Raw genomic sequence first — 16,268 nt, forward strand, 5'->3', positions numbered from 1 at the left:
GGAATGGTTGGGTAGGGGCCTGTTATTATATGCTTGATCCCCAGCAGATCCAAAGCTTCCCTAGAGGCACTAATGCATACTACAAACGAAGGGACCATTTGACCGGGAGCCTCAACGGCAAACAGCTTATGTCCGTGTCTTAACATCGAGGCCGGTCTACCAATCTGGAGGCCGGGAGTCATTGGGAAGTGGGTGCAGATGATCCAAGCCAATCTCGATAATGGTAAGGATTGGTAATAGTTACAGCCCTCGCTATTCATCCAGAAGGATTTATCCTACTGAACCAATAGTTCCAGTCAAATCAACAAATAGGAGGGATAAGCAACCCTAAATGTAAGGAAGTAATGATATAAGTTGTCCCGCGTCGGGGTCGGGGCCATGGATGTTCCGCGGAGTTTCCATGGGGAATGGCATTTTCGCCCGTTCTTAATCACTGCCTATTCATTCTTCACAACAAAGCCAAGGAAAAAACCCACCGTAACAGTACAACTGAAGCAATGGGTCGTCAGCCTCGTCAGCGTCCTGTGTCTTGTAACTTCTGCCGTGTGCGCAAGTTGCGCTGCAGTAGAGAATTTCCGTGTTCCAATTGCACAAGCCGCGGAGTTCAATGCCAGGCTCAAGACCCACCCCGGGCAACGGGCCCGTCTTCACGGCCGGTTTCCAAACGTGCAGGCGGAGGTGTAAGCGGAGGCGGAGGCGGAGGCGGAGGCGGAGGCGGAGGCGGAACATCTTCTGAGGGCAAGGAGGCGGACATTCTCTCGCGATTGGAGAGGCTGGAAGCTCTTCTCGCAGAACGAAACAAAGAGACTGACTTTCACTCTAACCCTCGAACAATATCATCAGCCCCTTCGAGTGTTGAAGGCAGTGATGTTGCTCCCCGGACACAGCTGGAGCCTCTACAACCTTTGCCAATCAATGTTCAGAACTTGACGGCTGATGCTCTTTGGCTCGAGAGTTCATGCCTTGGCCCAAAGCCATCGGTAAGTCCAAAACTCTTGGCACCACTCAACAAGTCGACTCACACAAGTTACCTATCTAGGAATCCGTATTGGTCGACAACATTGTGTTCCGCATATGTCCTATACGCTCAATTGCACAGCCTTCATGCTACATCTTTCAAAACTCAAGTGTCCCCTCAGGGTTTCTCTCTTTGGAACCAACAAGGTGCATCTGGTTGCCTCAACGACATGAAACCAAGGTTTTGGTTCACAAGTACACCTCGGTCATTACTTTTATGCATCATGTTGTACACACTCCAAGCCTGTATAAACTCGTCGATGAGGTCTACGATGCCGTTGAAAAGGGGGCACAAGCTTCGCTGTGCTCAGTTCTCCTGATGCTTGCGGTCTGCACCAACGTCACATACGCATGGACAGCAGTAGACAACAACATGACGTCTCTCTTCTGTGATTATACAGAGGCAAACACCCAGTCGTTCGGATGGCTCAAATCAACCTTTGATGTATTCGATGCATCGCAGCGGAGGTCGGAGATAGGTCTCGAGCTGGCTCAGGGTCTCATCATCGTGAGTTTCGTCCTGTTGAACTTGGAAGGAGTTTCCTCCCGAGCTCGAAACTGTTTTTTCAATTCCATCACCATTTGCCGTGAGCTCGGACTGCACCGACTGGATCACCCTCACAACCCTCCCTCGGTGCAGATACCCCAGCTCAGTCCTCTCAAAATGGAGACTGCTCGGCGAGTTTGGTGGTACCTCATTGGTACAGATGCGTAAGGCCTCCATGTCCAAAACTAAATAGCGTTTGATCTAATGGTTTACAGCATGATATCTCGATTTCCAGGCCCACATGAAGGCACCTACCTGATCAATCCAAGGCAAATGAATGTCAGAAAACCTCTGAATGCCGACGATGAAGATCTTGTAGAAGGACAAGAGTTGGTGGGAAAGCCAATAAATTGTGCCACCAACATGTCTTATTTCTTACAGAGGGTACGGCTCGCTGAGGTCGTCCGCAACTTCACTGACCGAGTACCTCTCACAAATTCCTCAAACCCAGATGTCCACTCATACGACCTTGTTTTGGAGGTTGATGCGGCCATCGAGCAATTCATTGAAGATCTGCCCCCGTTCCTCAAGTTTAATACGGATGACCTACAGCAACTCCCTCCTACAGAAACGCATAAAAGACCAGGACTAATTATTCAGCGTCATGTCATGAATGTCTTTGTCCATGGCCAAAGATGCAAACTTCATCTCCCGTATCTAGCCCGTGGCGCAGTCGAGCCTACGTATGCTCGCTCCCGGCGCGTGTGTCTTGATTCAGCACGCATGGTCATACAAACAGAACACCAACTCGAGAAGGAAGCTACAACTTTCAACTCGACACGGCTCAGGTTATGTTTAGTCTTGCATAGTGTATTCATCGCCAGCATTGTTCTTATTTTGGACTTCTGCCTAGGCGCCGATGCCGACGAGAAAGAACAAAGAAGAGAAGACTTATTGGAAGCCTGGGACATATTGGAGGCGGCCAAAGAACTTTCCAGACCCACGGCTCGCATACAAGATCTATTGACACAGGTGATGAAGAAGCATAAAGTGACGCTGCCAGTGGGCAAGGAGAGGCAGAGACCGGTGAGATGTGAAAACCTTCCACCTACACCAAGCTCGTCAACTGCCATGTTGTCAAATGACACGACACCAAATGATGCCATAGCATCTGTCCAAGAGCTGAGCGACATGGGATTGAATATGGACTTGGAGGGAATGGATTGGGAGAATTTACTTTGGGGTTTAGAGGCTCCTTTATTCTAAGGTTCCACTCAACAGCAACCGACGATGGTTGGTAAATTATATCACCTAATCAACAGTGTTGACTTTGTGCCTTGTCATTCAAAAAGATAGAATTAAGTGATCGTCGGGTGGTCTAATGGTGGATTGAAGCGTCCTTAAGGAACATATTGATAAATGAGCAAACGTCCGCATTGGAATCTGAGGCCTGTAAATAGGAATATCTTCATTCGGTATGGATAAAGTAGGAAGCACGTATCTTGAATACTCGAAATGAAATAAGCCAACTGTGGCATAGACTGGATGTTGGTGCAGAAAAGAAAACTGAGGATCTTGATCCTCAATTGTAAAAGATTTTAGTGATACAGTATAAGTTTAGGAAATACCTAATAATAAGCTCTGGTATTTCTTGCTCCTAGGGGACATTCATAACATCACAGATAAGTCAGAATGGTTCACGTTTGGTAAAAAAAAGAAAGCTTGATATGGCTACAAGAGGAATTTTGTTGATTTCTTAGTACACAGCTCACAAAGGAGACTTGGTAGAGCTCGTGAGAAACATCTCAGGACTTTTGTTCCCCTTCCCTGAAAACGTGTCTGCCATTGCTCTCCTCCCGTCTCCCGCAGCATTAACTTCAATACTTAAACCCCCTACTGACCCTCAAGCTCAGCAAGAATCTTCTCACCCTTGGTCTTGGCGGAGGCGAAGTCACCAACCATGTAGAAGGCACCCTCAGGAAGGTTGTCACCTTCACCGTTAAGAATGGCCTTGAAGGAGTTGATAGTCTCCTTCAGGTCGACGAGCTTACCCTCGATACCAGTGAAAACTTGGGCAACAGTGAAAGGCTGGCTCAGGAAACGCTGAATTTTACGGGCACGCTCGACAGTAAGCTTGTCAGCCTCAGACAACTCATCCATACCCAGAATGGCAATGATATCCTGAAGAGACTTGTACTCCTGGAGGATCTGCTGGACACGGGTGGCGACGTCGTAGTGCTCTTGACCAACAACTCGGGGATCCAACATACGGGACTTGGAATCGAGAGGGTCGACAGCGGGGTAGATACCCAGCTCAGAGATACCACGAGACAAGACAGTGGTGGCGTCCAAATGAGCGAAGGTGGTGGCAGGGGCAGGATCAGTCAAATCATCAGCAGGGACGTAGACGGCCTGGACTGAGGTAATGGAACCCTTGGTGGTGGTGGTAATACGCTCCTGCATACCACCCATGTCGACGGCCAGAGTGGGCTGGTAACCGACGGCAGAGGGGATACGACCGAGAAGGGCAGACACCTCGGAACCGGCCTGAGTGAATCGGAAAATGTTGTCAATGAAAAGCAGCACGTCCTGACCCTCCTCATCTCTGAAGTACTCAGCAACAGTCAAACTGTCGAGATATAACATTAGCTAGCGTCCAAGAGTCGTAAACAGAACATCGTGTTGCAGTATGAGTAGCAATGTCTTGGGGAGTGGTGGTGTTGAGGTGTTGTAACAGGAAGGGAAGGCACTATCTATCAACTTACCCGGTAAGGGCGACACGGGCACGAGCTCCAGGGGGCTCGTTCATCTGGCCGAAAACCAGGGCGACCTTGGACTCGCCATCAAGCTGAATAACGGAAGTCTCCTGCATTTCGTGGTACAGATCGTTACCCTCACGGGTTCGCTCACCGACACCAGTGAAGACAGAGTAACCACCGTGGGCCTTGGCGATGTTGTTGATGAGCTCCTGAATGAACACAGTCTTGCCGACACCAGCACCACCGAACAGACCAATCTTTCCACCACGGGCGTAGGGAGCAAGAAGATCGACGACCTTGATACCAGTGACGAGAACCTCAGCGGAGGTGGACTGCTCGACGAATTCGGGGGCTTCGGTGTGAATAGGAAGGCGCTTGTCAGTCTTGATGGGGCCACGCTCGTCAATGGGGTCACCAGTGACGTTCATGATACGGCCAAGAGTTGCGGGACCAACAGGAATGGTGATGGGAGCACCAGTGTCCTGGGCGGAAGCACCTCGGACGAGACCCTCAGTACCTGAAAGAATGTGTTAGGGATTTCAAGTATGAGAAATTTCGAAACGATCAAAACGTACCGTCCATAGCAATGCAGCGGACGACGTTCTCTCCCAAGTGTTGCTTGAGGATGTCAGAATTGGCCAGTCATATGAGGCATTTGGATGTGAACGTACGGAAACCTCGAGAACGAGCTTCTGGCCATTGTTCTCAGTCTCAAGAGAGTTGAGAATGGCGGGGAGCTTCTGAGTATCGAACTTGACTACAAAACGTCAGTATTGTTTTCGCCATCTTGTGCCAGGCTCGCCGAGAGCCTGTGATAATGATTGACTAACCGTCGACGACGGCACCGATGACCTGCGAACAGTCGGGTTAGCACGGAGTTCTTGTGCAGTCGATATTGCCCGGGCGACCGGAATTGACTGAGGAGCGGCTCTTTCTCACCTGGTGAATCTTGCCGGTGCCGACGCTGGCAGTGCTCGCCCATCGGCTGGAAATGGGGAGTCGGAGAGCTGAAGGTCGGAGGGCACGTCGAGGGAGGACGGCCGGGCGAGCCGCGCGGGCGAAGGAGGAAATGCCGCTGCCGAGGGAAAAACACAAGGGTCAGCTCAATTGGGCTTCAATTGGGGGGCAACGCCATCGAAAAATCTTCGACATTCGTTCTTGCGATCGTTACTCACCTCTTGAACATCTTGCCAGATGACAAAGAGCGATCAGAGATGGGAGTGGAGAGAGGATGGTTGAAGCTGAGGGAGAACTTTTACGGGAGGTGAGCAGTTTTGCTCGGGAGGACGACTTGGTCGGTTAGAGCTTTCGCAAAGCGTCACGTGGAACGCTAGCCCGAAATTACCTCTGGCCCCGCCGGGGAAGCTGCGATGCCGGCAATTTCCCGGGATGAACATGACGGGATTATTCGCAGACCTGGCGCTCCTACCTACTTGTCCTCGGGGAGCAAGAAAATATTGTACCTTGACATTAGGGTGTCAACATAAATTTAGCAAAAGATATCCTAAACTCGACTAAACTTATACTCATTTATCTAGGCTGTTTTAATTATTGAGGATCAAGGTCCTGAGTTTTCCTTCCCCCTCTAGCTTGTAAACAGAGCCAGGCATTTTAGGGGCCATATAAACCAGTGTAAACAGCGGCAGTAGAGAGAAAGAGAGAGATACCTTGCAATCATCATTAAGTCCCCATTCGTAGGTAATCCTGCAGGCGTAATTAAGTGGCATTAGTCATCTCCAACTTATTGGACCGATCCATTCTTCCTCAGAAGGGTGAATGACTGTACATCGATTCGTACCCGAAGCCGAATCTTTAGCCAGTGATCTCAGCCTTGGCTCTATACGTAGAATTGACTCAATTGTTGAAGTTGAGGGCATCAGTGATCTCGCAGTTAAAAACCCTTGGATGTCATATTGAGAGGTAAGAATCAAAACAGAGCAGGGAAAGCAGCATTATTAACCTGGCTTAGTTTACCCCGTACCTGTCTACTGCTGAGTTCAATGAGACGGTGGTGGAATCTCAAGATGGATTGCCTGATGATCTGAAAACCACGGAAGTACTGCGTAATTAACAAATACCGGGCTCAGTGGAGATAAGGAGTGCGGGCTGATCAAATCGACACGTTGATTGTTATACTATGATTGATTCACGTCTCCATTACAATGTCATGATTTCAATCACCACCAGCCTCATCCACGTTCTTTTCAACAAGAGATGCTTTCAATTCAAGGCTTTTCTGGGGCAACAATACCAGTCAGGGATCCCCATCTTGCATCCCATCTTCTTCCCTCGGGAGTTTAACCCTATTGGTCAGTCTATCAACCACGACGAGATGGTCCTGGTTCAAACCAATAACAACAGGCAATTGCTAGTTGCAAGTTTTAGGTGGCCCATTTAAATTTTGGCTGAGATTTGCCAATTAGTTACTATCTCATTCTCACTTTTTCTCCCCTCTGAGCCGTTCTCAGGGAGTAAGAAAATGCCAGACCTTAATATAAGGTATCAAAATAAACTCAGCAAAAGATATCCTAAATTTAGTATAAATTCAGGCTAAACTTATACTAAGTTATTAAGTCTTTTCATCACTCAAGATCAAGGTCCTGTTTTCCCCCCCCCCTGGTGAGTCGTGACCGTTCAGGCCCCAATTAATAGACCCCGGTTTAAACCTATTAGATCTCAACCTGACGACATCCAGATTAGCTTCGGAACCGGGTTTCAATTAACACTTACATCCATGAAGGACACTAGAGTTGTTCGACTTCAACAATTGAGCCAATTCTACTTATACTTTGAGGCTATCGCAAGACAAGTCTTTTGCAGCTCCCTCTAGGAATCGATGCCTCATTTTCTTTTATAGCTCCTTTATCAATTCGACGGCCAATTGGTTTAGTCTATCCGTATAAAATTCCAAGTTCTCTTTATTTGGTGATTTTTTGCAATTTGGCTGTGATTCGAGCTGGCATTGCGTGGCACTGGCAGCTCGAATATTCCACTGCCACCTTCTAATCTGTTGATCGGTCCGCGTGTCGTATAATAATCTCCTTTCGTTTTGATCATCATTCTTTTCTCTTTAAGCATCACAAATTACTTCGATATGTGCCCTCATATTTCGCCGCGCGATTTCAGCACTCGCAGCGCCTAGCTATCGTTTGCGCAGTATCTATTCGATTCTTCCCTCCCCCCCCCCCTGTTTTGAGAGTCTCTACATTGCCGAGATGGCGAAGTATGTTATTTTCACCGCTCGAAATGACGAGTTACTGACTGTATGCAGGGCCACTACTCAAAACCCAGCCGAGCCCAAGCTAGGGGAGGAAAGAAAACACAGCCCGGAAGGGTGTTGGCGGCAGAGTGGACAAGGACAAGACGCCCGGTGGCGGAAAGAAGGGGCCAAGCCACCAAGGCTGACGCTGAGTGAGTTCGCCTTTTGTTTTCTTGTTTCGCTTCCATTGCTAATGTCAACTTACCTAGCGACGACCCTCCCCCCGTGGAACGCAAACCGCCCTGCAGACCATGCCTGAAAAGCGCGCTTCACGGACGGAGCGATGGGGTCTGTATGCAGAAGCCGAACAAGAACCGCTACGAGCGGTGTTCTCGTGGTGGAGAATGCACTGTCATGTGAGTTTCGGAATACGGTTTTACACTTCGTTTTGCTAATTTGCATCGCCTTTAGTCCTCCTGACGCGAGGGGTGTTTGCCTCTTCTTTTGGACGTATCACCGCGCTCATCCCAATGTCAATGATGAGGATGATGAGGATGACGAGAATGAGACCAACCCGTCTGTTAGTAACTTACGCCGCAAATCGGTATTTCAAGCCTTGCTAATCAATTTGGCCTTTAGGATATCGCCAAGGAGAAGGGAAATCGTCGCATCGCTGCGAAGACCATTTTGAAGGGTTACTTCACGGGAGGAACAGAGTCTATTCCGCCTGAAAGAGGGAAAAAGTTAATGTGTTATTTTGACCGAGTGGCTTGGATTTATCTTACGTGATGTTGAAATAGCCGACCAAATGAAATGAAATGAACTTCACGGGAGGCTTCCCTGCTACTTGGGACGCTCGAGGAGAAGAATGAAAAGGACAAGCGTCGCCGCCAACACTGTTATGAAAGGAGTTGAATCGGGCGAATTCCGCGTTCTTGTGAGATGTAATTGATTGGGAGGTAGTGAATGCCCCTATCCTATATACGATAGTGCCAAACTATAGGTATCTTAGAGAAGGGAAGAAAATAAGGACCTTTATCCTCAGTGAAGAAAAATACTGAGGGAAGTTTAGAACAGGTTGATCTGGCACCATAATTCAACGTCAGAAGCCTTATTCCTTCCTGACGAGTGCTAATTCAGTTCTGATTTTGAATTGCAAAACCTTAAATTGAGTTTTAAAACCTCCAGTTCAACAGCATCCAAGGGTTTATTTGCTGCAAGACCAATGATCAATGTCTTGCGGCTGGTAAAAGAGGTATCGGGACACTGAAGTTGTTGTTCTTGACTGTTGACTTTTATTATTTCAGATGTTATAATATATCTGCAAAACAAAACAAAGCAGAGACACATCAACGGTCTCAATCAACAACGGCGCACTTTGTAATAGTCCCCGGCAAATGAAGGAATCAGATACATCTTGCAGCTTCACCACGACCCCGGCTTCCATCTCTTATCTTCCATACTCAGGACTGCTGGGAAATTGTGGACTCAAGAGCCAGAACCTGCAAGATCATGTTAGGAAACGCAAATAGTCATTTGAAAACCGGGTTCGCTTACCAAAGCAGTTCGGCAGGGGATATAGATATGAGTCCAGTTCTTCCTGTTGTTCCATTCCATAGGGGTAGTGAAGAATCGGGTGTTCTCATCGACACGGTTGTGACCACCAACATCCTTGCTATCTGTGTTGAGAACTACACGGTAAGTTCCTGCGACATCAATTCCGATACGGTAGTCGCTGAAGCTGTTGGTTGGGTGGAAGTTAAAGATAAAGACCAGACCACCGCGCTCAAACACAATAACCTTGTCACCTTCATGTTTCAATGAGATATACGCCTGTGGCGCGTGGAGCCAACCATATTTGGCCTCAGTCTGGTTCATCAAGCGGTCAAAGTGATCCAGGAACTTGTATCGGAGCAAGGGATCATCCGTAAGGTTGAGCTGTCGCCGAGCATACCAGAATGAGTTGTTGTTGCCCTCACGCGGGAAGTCGAGCCACTCAGGGTGACCAAACTCGTTACCCTCAAAGTTCAGATATCCCTCTCCTCCGAGGCCATGTGTCACAAGTCGAATCATCTTGTGGAGTGCCATACCACGATCAATGACAGGAGTCAGGGGCGACAGAGTAGACATGTTGGTGTACATTTCAGCGTCACATAGATGCATCATGAGTGTTTTGTCACCAACAAGCCTGTGCATGTTAGTGGCTGAAAGTGAAACAAGTCAAAGGAGCATTAACTTACGCCTGGTCGTGGCTCTCAGCATAGGCGATGGTCTTCTCGCCATGTCGACGGTTGGTAAGCGTATGGCAGATGTTGCCAATGTCCCATTCATCATCCTTGAGTTCTTTCAGAATCTTGATCCACATATCAGGAATGGCCATAGCAAGGCGGTAGTCGAATCCCACGCCACCAAGAAAAAGTGGCAGGCAAAGTGCCGGCATACCAGAGACGTCCTCAGCAATGGTAATGACCTCTGGGTAGAGTTCATGCAGCATTTCATTTGCAAGCATCATATAAACAACAGCCTCCTCATCAACATCTGCGCCGAAGTACTCATGATAGCCACCGGAAAAGCCCCTGTTGATGTTAGCACGACAAGCCAATAAGATTTGTGATAGTGTCACTTACGTGCCCATGCCATGATGAACATATAGCATGCTGGTAACTCCGTCAAATCGAAAACCGTCGAATTGGTACTCGTCCATCCAAAAACGCAAGTTGCTGAGCAAGAACCGCATCACCTCATGGTGGCCGTAGTTGAAAAGCCGGCTATCCCATTGATCGTGTCGGCCCTTGCCGCCACCATGGAAGTAATGGTGATCGGTACCATCAAACTCGTTGATGCCATCGAGCACGTTCTTAGAAGCGTGGCTGTGAACAACATCGAGTAGCATGGTAATTCCGAGGCCGTGTGCGGTATCAATGAGCTCCTTGAGGTCCTCGGGAGTACCGTATCGACTGCTAGCAGCGAAGAAGTTGTTGATTTGATAGCCAAAGCTGGCATAGTACGCATGTTCCATCACAGCCATCAGTTGAATCACATTGTAACCTAGGTTCTTAATTCGTGGAAGCATGTTCTTGGTAAACTCCTTGTAAGTCGCAACCCGTTGGTCAGGGCTGGAAATTCCGACATGCGCCTCATACACACGAACACTTGCAGGCTTCTTGGGCCGGGCGTTTTTGAACTTGTATGTCTCGGAGGCTGGAGGATTCCAGAAGTGAGCATCGTATGCGGGAGACACAGACAAATCCTGTGTCACGTACTTGATCCAAGCCGGGAGTCGATCAACATGCTCACCGTTGGGCAAGTTGAGCGAGATCTAGGGAGACATATTAGATGCCATGTGTTGTAATTGCGTCTGGATTTTAGCCCACCTTGACTTTGGAAAGATGAGGAATGGCAGGCTGTCCATCTTGGGCAGAAATTGTAATTTCGAAGACGCCGAAATCGTTCTTGGTCATGGGATGAGCATTGCGGTCCCAGTTATCTAAGGCAAATTGTGTAAGCACATTGTATACACGATTGAGTTTGGAGACGTACTGAAGTCGCCGATCAGGAACGCGGCGGTGGCATTAGGCGCCCATTCACGGTAGATAATGTTGTTATCAGCATCGACGTTGAAGCCGAATTTCTCAGCGCCCTAGAAACAACAAGTGTCAGTAACGCGACTCGCCGAATGGGAAGCTGGAAGCCTACCCTGCTGAACTTCTCAAGGCCACCTTCGGTGTCGTTGATGGTCTTGATCCAATCTTGAGTTTTAGAAAAGCGTCTTCTGAGGGCTTCGCTGAAGGGCTCCAGCCAAGGATCGAGCTTCACAACGCCTAGAATAAATTGTGAGCGTGGTGTTCTTGACTATCAGATCATCACATGTCAGGCCATGCGTAGACTTACCAGTACCGTCGTTAGGGATGTCACCCGCAGCACCGCCAGAGTGATTGGGGTCCAAGGAATTGGACGAGTTTTCAGCAATTGCGGCCATTTTTCAAAGTTGAATTGAAAATACGACGCGGTTGTAGAAGGGAGGGAGGTCTCGAGGTGGGCGGGGTAGTCAGGATATTGATGTTGCAAGCTTCAGACAATTGTTGAGCTTCAAGTGAGACACAATTGGGGAGACGAAGAATGGACACAGAAGCACAAGGGATCTTAAAGCAACTTCCCAGATGAAAAGAGGCTTGAAAAATAAGATGAAGAATCAGAAAATTGTGGCAACACAAGAACTGCAATATCAGAGACCTTGCAACCTCCTATCTAGCTCATTCGCCTAAGGTAACCAACCTTTCAGTTTCAGTTCGGGTTGCCCACCCACTCAGAGCTTTATCGATAAGTTGGGATGACGTCGCGAATGGTGAATTTCTCCCAACGGCTACGGTACGTATCTGCACGCTGTCCCTTAAATGGAAGGCATTTTCAGTCTATGTGCCTACAACGCTCAACATGTGGTTGAGAGTGGTAGAGTGGGTGACACTGGACCCAACCAAGAGCCTCGTAATATCGCCACTTCCTGTAAAGGACTCTTCTGATGTTGCGCGAGAATCATTGTGCAGGTTGGACGGGTCCCATCAAACTCATGGAGCAAATAGTCTGCGCTTTGGGTGTGCTTGGGGACGCCGGGGGCTAGTATCAGATCCCCCATGTCGGCCCGGCTTGTTTAGCGGGGACGCTGCTGCGGTCTAGGCCTGTCAGTGGTTGCTACTCGCTAACAGCTCCTGCACGCAATTCCATGCCTGGTACCTACGGTAGGTACGTAGTAGTAGACAAATGGCCTGGGCTCTAAGCTGGAGGTTAGGTAAGGTGCCTACCTAGGTAGGTACCTATCTAAGCTTCCACCTCACCCGGCCCCGATAGCGGACGCTGCTGGCGGAAGGGCCCCGTCTCGGACCTGGAGGTTAGTAGAAGCGTAGGTCGGTAGGTATCACAAAATCCTCCATTCCGTCACTAATAAGGTACAACCATAGAAGCATCGTCTCCTTACGCCAGTCCTATAACCAATCTCGCTGTAACCATTTATTTCCATGCTATCGAAGCGATAGGCTCTATCGTTGGCCTTGCTCTCGCACGACCGCAGTAAGCTGTAACCGGTCCCCGCATCCCGTCATCGTCGGCCCAGATACACTACAACTCAGTCGACTGTCACCTGACGCTCCGTTCTGTATCATCCTTCAATATTATTCAAACTGGATATATCTCATAATGCCGCCCTTCGCAAGGGCACTCCCTAACGCTCGTTGCTGTCTTTGCCATCTCTCGCGCTGTGTCACACGGCCGGTACCTACTACGACACGTTGCCTATCCTCTTCCAATTCTCGATTACGACAACAATACCGCTATATCTCAGGCTCCTCTATAGCTTCACGGCGCAACAACGACTTCAATTCAGGCTTCAGCAGCAGCTATGACCCATCAGTCGATGCGGGGCGCGGCCCCATGTTCAACAAGACCAACTTTGGCGTACCGCAGTTCTACCCACGCGATCTCAAGAAAAGAGTGGACGACTACGTCGTTGGCCAGGACCGGGCTAAGAAGACAATATGCGCAACCATCTTCAACCACTACCAGAACCTGCGGCGAAGACACCAACATGAGCACGAAGACCGGAACAGGCGGGACAAGGTAATGCGCCAGAGGTTTGCGAGAGACAGAGAACTGCATCAGAAGCGTCGTGAGATGCACCCTGTCGAAGGTCAGCGTGTACATGGTTCTATCCCTGGGCGCTACGCTGCTGATACTCTTAAAGATGAGTTCCCGGGCCATAATGAGTCGGTCCGTGCGCTTCACGATAACCACGAATTCGATGACGACCCAATGGACCATCTCTATGTTGCAGAGGATACAACAGTTCCCGACCACGTCAAGATAGACAAGAGTAACCTCCTTCTAGTCGGCCCCACGGGCGTTGGCAAGACCTACATACTAGAGTCTGTCTTCTTCTATCAACTGTTAAAACGATCAAACTGACAGAACTTAGAACACTAAGCAAAAAGATAAACGTACCCTTCTCTATCTGTGACTGCAACTCCTTCACTCAGGCTGGATACATAGGACAGGACGTTGAGACCTGCGTTGAGCGGCTCCTTATCGAAGCCAACTATGACATCAAGGCAACAGAGCATGGTATTATTGTTCTAGATGAATTCGACAAGATTGCAAGGCGCGAAACGACTACTGGTCGGGATGTTGGGGGCGAGGGTGTTCAGCAGGCGCTGCTGAAGCTCGTTGAGGGAACAAAAATCACCATCAATGTCAAGGACAACCGCTCATCCCGATCTACGCCACCTATCACAACAAACTACAGCGCATCTGGGCCAACTTCCTCGACTCCTCAGGCGACTCCTCCAGGTGGCAAGGTTGACCAGTATACTATTGACACTACTAACATCCTCTTTGTGTTCTGCGGCGCCTTCGTTGGGCTAGACAAGGCGGTCCTAAAGAGGGTTGCAAGACCGACGATGGGGTTCGGCGGAGAACTTAGGGGACGCTCCTCCATGTCTGGCAACAAGCAAACCCTGCCGGCAGAAACATATATGCATTTGCCTCACCACAACCCTCAATCAGCTTCATCGTTCACGCCGTTAGATCTCACCACTCCTGCTGATCTACAAAGCTTCGGTTTCATACCCGAGTTGATAGGGCGCCTGCACAATATCTGTGCTCTTAGCCCGCTTTCTCAAGAAGATCTTTTACGTATTCTGACTGAACCCAAAAACAGCCTTGTTGCTCAGTATACCGCTCTTTTTGAGACGTACCCTTCGCGGTTATTCTTCACAGAGAAATCATTGTATGCTATCGCGGAGCGAGCTGTTGCTTCAGAAACAGGGGCCCGAGGTCTCAAAATGGAGATGGAGCGTGTCCTAGCAGAGCCCATGTTTGATGCTCCGATGCCTTATGTACTCATCACCGAGGCATGTGTAAAGGGAACAGAGAAGGCAGGATACTGGGGCAAGGACGGCCGGTTTGAGGTGGACAGAAGAATGCAGGCAGAAGAGATGAACCGAGCCAAAGGGGAACCTGAGAACACATTTGAAAAGTATCGAGAAGCTGGACAGAGCGGTGGCTAAGTTCAATAATATTGGAAACGAGGCCTAAGGGGAGGAAAGAAAACCAGGGACCTTAGCTCTAGATAATGAAAAGATTTAGGTAATTTAGTATAAATTTAGGGTATCTTTAGCTAAATTTAGGGTATCTTTAGCTAAGTTTAGGATACCTTTTACTGAGTTCATTTTGACATCCTATATCAGGCCCAATGTTTTCTTGGTCCCTGAGGGAGGCGTATTGGAGCAATTACTATTTTGATTAACTGGATTTCATGTCGACAGAATGGTCAGGCAAAGCTTCGTGTATGCTCCCACAGAGATAGGCAAACGAACAATTTCAATCAAACAAATGACTCGACTCGGGTTCCGTTGTTGTAGTACAGTATTTACACCAAGAGGACTTGATATCTCTGGAGCGACCTCGAAACCTCTGGTCATGTCCATACGCACCAGAGGCCCTTTTACACATCAATACGTCTCCGTAGAGTCACTCCAGCTTCTAGCACAAAGGAAACAATGTTGTGTGTTGAATTTAGTTACCCTTGGGGGGAGACTGGACCATACCCTTGCCAGCATAACCAGGAGAGGTGATACCGGTAAAAGGGTCGGATTTTTGGTTCTAAAAGTTCCTGTTAGCCAGGTGACCAGATGCGATGTAGACAGGATGGAACATACCTTGAGGAACTCGTTGGTCTCCTCCTGGTACTCCTGGGTCATGGTGTAAGGAGCGGGTTTGGCGACAACACGGACAGCACCGAAGAGAGCGACACTGGCGGCGAGACCAATGAAGACACCCCAGGCGACGCGGGCACCGGTTCCAGGGGGGTCGACAGCGCGGGGACCGTGAGGACCGAACGCAATCCAGTAAGCTGTTGAGAGAGTTTGAGTTAGTTTCATGGTTGTGACGCAGTTATACATGGTGATGCAGGGAATGGGCCGTTGATGTAACGGGCAAAGGCTATATTGAAGCCCCATCTACCAATCAGAAAGACGAATGGGTACTTGGGTTCTACATGATGCAATTGAGGCTCGTGGAGGGTTCAATGCAAGGCTGAAGCTGTGCAATTGAGATGTTGCCGAGTGAATCATCAATGACCGGCAAGGCTGAAGCATATGTTGTGATGTGTTGAGGTGGTTGTGATCCGAGATCTTGGCTACGCGGGCGGGATGGAGGTATTTTCGCAGTTGAGGAGAGTTTGTGACGCACCAGCTTTCTTCTCCTGGAGGGTCAGCTCGGTCCAGTTGGACTGCATGCGGTCACGCAGAGCCATCCAGAGCTCGGCTTGCTCTTGGAGAGGCATGCCCTCCCATCGCTTCTCAATGTTGGCGAGGGTCGGGTTAGAGATGGCGTGAGTCGAGGCAGCTCGGGAGGCCAGGGCGGGAGTGCTGCGCACCAGGCTCTTGCGCAGCAGGTTGGAGGCTGATGTGCGCAGCATCGTGAACGGTTTATGTGAGGTAATCGGCGATGACGAGACGAGCGGGAGAGAAGCTCAATTGGTTGCGCTCGAGAGCGTGGAGTGCGAGTGCGAGTTCGAGGTTTCGTGGAGAAGAAGTCGAGTTATTCGGGGAATGTCAGAATTAGCAAGACGGGAGCAATCATACGATGGGTCCCTCTTGCCTCGGGCTTGGATTGGTGCATGTCTTGATCACGTGATCTATTCTTTCCTTGTTGCCGGTTTTGCACGAACTTGATGAAATCGCCTTGTCCATGATTGGTCAAAGCTTACAAGAGTCTGAACCCAATGGCATGGGTTACATGTCATGAATTAATTGGA

At 49.1% G+C, this 16,268-nt stretch overlaps 6 protein-coding genes across 6 annotated transcripts; 3 read left to right on the top strand and 3 right to left on the bottom strand.

Moving 5' to 3' along the window:
- Nucleotides 1-497: 497 nt before the first annotated feature.
- On the top strand, nucleotides 498-2,770 carry FMAN_12481 (uncharacterized protein; the record flags this gene model as incomplete). Its single annotated transcript, XM_041835025.1, has 3 exons — nucleotides 498-980; nucleotides 1,100-1,728; nucleotides 1,780-2,770. The coding sequence occupies 3 exons, from the start codon at nucleotides 498-500 to the stop codon at nucleotides 2,768-2,770; spliced, it is 2,103 nt and encodes a 700-aa protein (XP_041685230.1).
- A 627-nt stretch (nucleotides 2,771-3,397) lies between these two features.
- Nucleotides 3,398-5,449, bottom strand: FMAN_12482 (putative H+-transporting ATP synthase beta chain; the record flags this gene model as incomplete). The annotated part of the gene is made up of 7 exons (XM_041835026.1): nucleotides 3,398-4,133; nucleotides 4,270-4,780; nucleotides 4,839-4,881; nucleotides 4,935-5,020; nucleotides 5,094-5,115; nucleotides 5,203-5,338; nucleotides 5,439-5,449. The coding sequence occupies 7 exons, from the start codon at nucleotides 5,447-5,449 to the stop codon at nucleotides 3,398-3,400; spliced, it is 1,545 nt and encodes a 514-aa protein (XP_041685231.1).
- Nucleotides 5,450-7,816: 2,367 nt separating this feature from the next.
- On the top strand, nucleotides 7,817-8,251 carry FMAN_12483 (uncharacterized protein; the record flags this gene model as incomplete). The annotated part of the gene is made up of 3 exons (XM_041835027.1): nucleotides 7,817-7,878; nucleotides 7,934-8,042; nucleotides 8,102-8,251. The coding sequence occupies 3 exons, from the start codon at nucleotides 7,817-7,819 to the stop codon at nucleotides 8,249-8,251; spliced, it is 321 nt and encodes a 106-aa protein (XP_041685232.1).
- Nucleotides 8,252-8,925: 674 nt separating this feature from the next.
- Nucleotides 8,926-11,441, bottom strand: FMAN_12484 (putative branching enzyme (be1); the record flags this gene model as incomplete). Its single annotated transcript, XM_041835028.1, has 8 exons — nucleotides 8,926-8,964; nucleotides 9,020-9,650; nucleotides 9,703-10,038; nucleotides 10,090-10,781; nucleotides 10,837-10,949; nucleotides 11,003-11,102; nucleotides 11,159-11,283; nucleotides 11,354-11,441. The coding sequence occupies 8 exons, from the start codon at nucleotides 11,439-11,441 to the stop codon at nucleotides 8,926-8,928; spliced, it is 2,124 nt and encodes a 707-aa protein (XP_041685233.1).
- Nucleotides 11,442-12,652: 1,211 nt separating this feature from the next.
- Nucleotides 12,653-14,517, top strand: FMAN_12485 (uncharacterized protein; the record flags this gene model as incomplete). The annotated part of the gene is made up of 2 exons (XM_041835029.1): nucleotides 12,653-13,377; nucleotides 13,428-14,517. 2 exons carry the CDS (start codon nucleotides 12,653-12,655, stop codon nucleotides 14,515-14,517), a joined length of 1,815 nt encoding a protein of 604 aa, XP_041685234.1.
- A 508-nt stretch (nucleotides 14,518-15,025) lies between these two features.
- Nucleotides 15,026-15,929, bottom strand: FMAN_12486 (putative cytochrome-c oxidase chain V precursor; the record flags this gene model as incomplete). The annotated part of the gene is made up of 3 exons (XM_041835031.1): nucleotides 15,026-15,112; nucleotides 15,169-15,362; nucleotides 15,701-15,929. The coding sequence occupies 3 exons, from the start codon at nucleotides 15,927-15,929 to the stop codon at nucleotides 15,026-15,028; spliced, it is 510 nt and encodes a 169-aa protein (XP_041685235.1).
- Nucleotides 15,930-16,268: the final 339 nt, after the last annotated feature.

This window comes from Fusarium mangiferae, assembly GCF_900044065.1.
Source record: "Fusarium mangiferae strain MRC7560 genome assembly, contig: FMAN_scaffold009, whole genome shotgun sequence".
NCBI classification, from domain to species: domain Eukaryota; kingdom Fungi; phylum Ascomycota; class Sordariomycetes; order Hypocreales; family Nectriaceae; genus Fusarium; species Fusarium mangiferae.